Below are 6,000 nucleotides of genomic sequence, written 5' to 3'. Positions count from 1 at the left end.
CTTTTACACTTTTATGACTGGCGTAGTTTTCAGAATCGATTGAGCGTTACATAATTTGCATTTAGCGCAGCTAGGGACAAATTGGTCTGTTTTCTTTCCTTATAAGAACTCGATTATTAAGTAGTAATAGTGAACCCGCGAGGCGTTAAAATGTCAAAATATAATTTAATTTTTAAACAGGTGGCAACCCTATTACAAAAGCCTAACAAATGTTTCATCTAAATCCACCATTTCTGAACGAAGAGAGGTCCATGGTGCCCATTTTTTATTTCATATAGCATCAAAATCACCCTATACCGCTAAGAAAAGTTGTACCTTAAATTTGACATATAATTTTTCAAATTCGAAATAACGCTGCAGCACTGATGACCTTTGTAAACATTGTTGACCGAGCTTTACTCGAAGTGCATATACTTTTTAAAATTTTCAAGGTTTGGATATCTGGTCATACTGGTCATTTGGATAGCTTTAAAAAATTATGTTGGAAAAAAATAAAAAAAATTTTGCATTTCGATATCTATTAAGTAAGAAAATTTCTTACTTTAAAATTAAGACTGCAACCCTATTTAGAAATATGCATTAATGAATATCCAGTACATATCTTGAGCGTATATGCACTGTGTGTACATACAAAAAAAAAATGCTGATTGAAATTAGCAAAACAATAAATTGTATTATATAGAAGCGTAGCAACCCTGATTTTAGCACCAAAGTTCTCAACAATACCTTTCATTTGATAATCATATTGCGAGGCGAAAAGGTGGCAACCCTAATCAAAATTATTTTCAAACTGAAGTTGTCTAAAACTGTTTCGTTTGGCACTCATATTTTAATTCGATTTTTAAAACAGGCGGTAAGCCTTTTAAAAACTTTTTTCAAACTGAAGTCGCTTTCGCCTGAAAACCGTATTGTAGTATTTCATATATGTATGTATGTTTGTAACTTGGGTATAAATTTATCAAATTCGACTTTTAAACCAGGTGGCAACCATCTTAAAAACTATGTTTATACTAAAATTTTCTTAAATCTCTTTCGTCTGACATTGTGATATATAAATATTTAAATTATCTGATGAATTAAATTTAATTTGATTTGTTTAAAACATGGCAACCCTCTTAAATAATGTTCAGAAAAAAGCCTTTTCAAACGCGTTTCGGTTGATACCAATCTCTTAGTAATTCATTTAACTTAATAAATAATTTGCATTAAGTATTTTAAGCTGGCTGGCAAGCAACCCTCTCTAAAAACCTCAAAAATATTCTAATTGCTCAAACTAAAAATTTCTTAAAATCGTGGGAATCGATGTCTTCGTACCGCTGCAGTTGGCTACCATCACCCACACAGGAATAGCTGGTGCGAAAAATGCCGTGCAGCTGCTGCGGAAGAGAGGCAGAAAGGCTTGAATGTGAATCACTTGAAATGCGGACAGAAACTTTAACAACTTGCGGACAGGACTTGAATGCGGGGTGAAAATTTTATTATAAAATAAGAATGTGGCACGCTTGACGAAGATGAAGGCTGCACTTACTTCAAGATATCAACGCAGAAAATCGCGAATCTCATAGAGAAATGGAGAGCATAGTTACGAGCTCGATTACGCACACAATTTTTATTTATTAATTTTTTTTTAATTCGACTTAGATTTGCGAGTGTTTGGAGGGAGGCAGCTTCCAAGCTAAGCTTGCCACTACCTGGTTCCGCCCCTGTATATGAAAATGTCTATTATTAATGCAATATTTATAATCGTACTGTGAAACATTTTGATTAGACATATATTTTTAACTGTAAATATACCCAAGAGCTAGACATACGTACTCGTACGTACGTCATATCAATAAAATTTACTTAAAGCACTTAATCATTTCATAAATTTTGACAAGTAGCCGGAAAATGGCGAGTTTACAACCCATTTATGATCAACTGATTAAGCAAAAATTTGCTCACCTGTCCCTGCAGAAAATACGGAGCTAGTCGCGCAAATGTTCTGTTGATAGTTAGCTCAGTAGTTTGGCAAACTCCAAATTGCATTTAGACCCATGGCTTCTTCGGCAAAATTTGCTTAGAATTGTATGTAGAGACTTTCTGTGCTATATGCGCATCAGGGCGAAAGAATCTCTAATACAAATTGACCCGCCCTATTGTAGATATATAAGTTGGTATGTTAGTGACTGGATCCATTTCAAATCATGCAGGCAATCCGATGGTTTATCGAGAATTAACTTCAGATTAAAATATGGTTTTATGCTTGAAAAATAAATGAACACGTATTTTTCTTTTAATTTTCATGGCATTACTTTTTAATTTTTTAGGGATTTTTTTTTTAGATTTTGTCAAAAAAACATAATTTTTTGGCAATTTTTTTTTTTACTTTTAGTAGTTTCCTTAACTTTTATAAAGGTTATTGTAAAAAAATGTTTGTACTTTTTTTGAATTGATCAAAAAAAGTGAAAAATGTTGATAAACGATTAAGAATAATATGTTTTTTTAATGAAAAAAACAATAAAATTTTTTTCTCAAAAAGTCCAACTTTTTTACCATAAAAATCTCATTTGGCATTTTTTCGTTCGTTAGGAGAAAGCAAATAATTTTCATTTTTTCTTTACATAAAACCTTCTAAATACTAAAATTTTTAAGATTTCTAGTTATTTCTTGAATGAGTTTTTTAAATTTTTGACACTTATTTAAATATATGTTTAAAGGGTTAAGGGTGGCTTTGTTCAGAAATTTGTATCGAGCATGAGTTCAGCCCAATAAAGAAACCCCTCACTATAACTGCCAAAATGTATAAATGTACAAATCGTATCATCCCTGCCTAGTATAAAATGGCGGTCTATTAGAGAAAGTTTCTTAGAATGAAATTTTGCTTATATTACATATTTTCGAGCTCGCAATCTAGAGAACATAACGCTGGCATAGAATGAAAAGTTCGCTTTTTCTAAAAAATTATATTTTGATGCAAGAAGCATAACAACTAATAATTCATCCTTTCCCAAAAAATCGAACTGCCTGTTTTATTTCCAACCGATTCTATTGCGGGATAAGACAACTTGTTAAGTCCAAAATAGTCACAGAAAATTGGATAAGCGCCAAAGATTGAAAAAAGAAAATGTTCATCAACGCTTGAAATACGCGATGTGTTGTATTAAAATTTTTAAAGGTTTTCATTCTCTCCTAAAAAATTTGAAAAACTGGTCTTGGCTACATACTACTCTTCACTCAAAAGTGTTCGATATGCCGTTTGCGATATTTCTTACGTTGCCAAATCAAATACTTACCCAAATCATGATTTATTCGATTAAATGTTACTTATTTTTGTTGCTTTTTCAAATTAACTATAGTTTATTGCTGGCATTTTTTTTTTAGATTTTTGTAGTACTGCATTTTATTCATTGGCAACGCCGGATTTTTCTTTAATCCAATCCACGTATGATGTAATACGAGTAAACGCACCTGGCCAGCCAACTTCACAGCCCAAAGAAATGCCGAATGAAGTGGCACCGATCAGGACGCTTTCCTCACCATCATTGTATATCAATGGGCCACCGGAGTCACCATTGCAAGTAGAAGTACCACCAGTAGTTCTGATGCAGATATTTGTTGATCTTATCGAGCCAAGGAACCATCTGTTGCATACCCTATTCTCCAAAATAGGCACTTCAATCCAGCGCAGCACATCGGTGGCACTTCTAGCACCTGTCACATAAACGAAAAAGTTATGAAACATAAATACATACATACTTACTATTTATTACACAAATAATTGAAGGCATTAAAACTTACTGTCGCTAATCTTTCCCCAACCAGAAGCGATCGCTTGTTTACCCGCATAGGTGTCGTATGTAGACGAGATTTTGGGAAGAGCAATTGGTTGAATGTAGTCTGGAAAAAATAAAACAAAAATAAAAAAACACAAATAAAAAAATATTTGGCTGAAGAAGTGTACAAACCGTTGAATGCTATTTGAACTGGCAGCTTAATAAGTGCAATGTCATTGAGCAACAAGGAGGCATCCCATTCTTCATGAACAATTATATTCCTGGCAGATGAGTAGATGATCTGCTGGTTCTTTTCAGTTTTATCGGTACGATTCCAGGCGCCCAGATACACGTCGACACCAATTGCGCTGTGAGGAACAAACAAATAACAAAGGTAGACGCGATTAGATATAAGCCAAACTGCTTTTCAATTATATTATTTTTGGAAATTTCATCCATACCCTTCTGCGCAATGGGCCGCTGTTAAAATCCAACGATCTGAGATCAAACTACCACCACACCACGCAGCTCCAATAGAAAGGTACAGCAATAAACCGGCTTGATGAGGGAATTGTTTCTCTTCGGCCACAATACCATTGGTTATACGTCCTTCAATACGGTCATAAGGCAACCGTGGATTAACTGGAATTGCTGGGCGGACATCTAACGAACGTACTTTAGACCAATCAACTTCGCTAGCGGACGCGATTGCGCAGCCCAAGAGGCATACGGCGAGAACAGTTAGTAGTTTCATATTCATGGTGTGGAACTCACGAGTACAGACATTGTAATATACCGAAATTGATTGCTTTTATACTTCAATGGCAGATAATCGAGTAATCACAAGGCGTTACGATAAGATAAATATATTTTAATTTATACATCCTGAATTAGTAGGTATTAGATTAATTTTATTAGCTTAATATTATAGTGTTATAATCGAAAGTTATAAAGACTTTTTGTTTTGATTTAAGGCTTCGACGTAGAGGGTCATAAAATCGGGTTTTTTCTCAAATCATACACTGAGAAAAAAAATTTAGTTATGTCAACTAATAAATAAGTTTCTTTGCTATAAGTTTATATTAAGATGACATTTTTCTGAGTGTAGACAACAGAAAACAGGGAGAAGTATAGCAGGGCTGATTGTTAGTTTTTGAAACATCACGATTTGGTATTCGAGGCCTAAGTATATTTCGTTGGCCAATATATTAGGCTATGTTATGTTAATTAATTTTAGACTAACTGAACCTTAAGCTTTTCAACGGAATCGTTTTTTTGGTTTGATCCGGCCTTATAGCTTAGTTGTGCATACTTTGCACTGCACTGCATAGAATGTAATTTTTATGTAGAAATCAAAAGCCAACAGACTTCCAGCTTTTAAAAAATTAATTCTTGCGGTGTGAGTATCGTTGATGTGAAGTTTATTTTAAATCACGGAAAAACGATATAAAAGCAACACACTTTTTCAAAAATCAAAATGAATGTTTTTCAAAAGGGATATTATCTAACTTTTGGAATAAAAAAAATTATCTCTGCGTAATGCGAATTTTTCTCTAAAATCATTTTTATTTCCCTCCTTCTCCATTGGGATTTATTTCTTAGAATTACAGATATATGCGCTGGCGATTTTTGCTCTGGTTTTGCTGCTGTGTCAAAATATTTTTGTGTGGTATTTAGGTTTACCAGAAATTCTAATAAAATTTATTACAAATTTAACTTTTGCTTAGTATTCACTCTACATATCAATTTATAGCAATTGGACTATGTGGTTTTTTCAGTTTTCAAAAATACCGTTATATGAAAGGCAGGCGCAGTTCCTAATCCTATGTCACCATTTTCATTACCGTCCTAGCCTAAACGAAGAATAAAAAGTGCTCCAAGTTTCATTGCGAAATCTCATTTAGTTTCGGAGAAAACGATTTTTTACCGTTGCTCCATACAAGTGAAACTACTGTGCGAATACTAAATTGTGACAAGCTGGAGGTATGTATTTGTGTGTTAGAAAGAAATCAAATTTTATTCGAAGTATGTCGGAAATGATTTTAGTTCTAAATTTTACTCTACATATTTACTAATATTACTGGTATAAAACTAATCAATCAGCATCGGCACACCAATTGATTAGAGTCCGAGATTTATTTATGGTCATTTGCCAATGAACTGATAAACCCTCTTTACAAAAATAAAAAACTTAAATACATACATACATATTGCGTTTGTGGGAAATTCCAATTGAAATGTTTTT

The 6,000-nt window shown here is 33.3% G+C and overlaps 2 protein-coding genes across 2 annotated transcripts in view; one reads left to right on the top strand and one right to left on the bottom strand.

The window, feature by feature from the left end:
* The window catches only part of LOC108373544 (chymotrypsin BI-like), a gene marked incomplete at its 5' end in the record, with an annotated part of 4,403 nt that extends 2,251 nt beyond the window's left edge, over nt 1-2,152 (top strand). The window contains one exon of the mRNA XM_017629446.1: nt 2,145-2,152. Within this exon, the coding sequence (XP_017484935.1) occupies nt 2,145-2,152 (8 nt within the window). The remainder of the gene's footprint in view (nt 1-2,144) is intronic.
* Nucleotides 2,153-3,359: 1,207 nt separating this feature from the next.
* LOC108373545 (brachyurin-like) lies at nt 3,360-4,509 on the bottom strand. Its single transcript, XM_017629447.1, has 4 exons — nt 4,217-4,509; nt 3,948-4,123; nt 3,781-3,879; nt 3,360-3,693 (listed from the first exon to the last, which is right to left on the bottom strand). The coding sequence occupies exons 1-4, from the start codon at nt 4,507-4,509 to the stop codon at nt 3,383-3,385; spliced, it is 879 nt and encodes a 292-aa protein (XP_017484936.1). The 3' UTR covers nt 3,360-3,382.
* Between the last annotated feature and the right edge of the window lie 1,491 nt (nt 4,510-6,000).

Source organism: Rhagoletis zephyria, unplaced genomic scaffold (assembly GCF_001687245.7).
Source record: "Rhagoletis zephyria isolate East Lansing unplaced genomic scaffold, Rhagoletis_zephyria_1.1 Rzeph_scaffold_06798, whole genome shotgun sequence".
Classification (NCBI taxonomy): domain Eukaryota; kingdom Metazoa; phylum Arthropoda; class Insecta; order Diptera; family Tephritidae; genus Rhagoletis; species Rhagoletis zephyria.
This window is presented reverse-complemented; position numbering and strand designations above follow the sequence as displayed.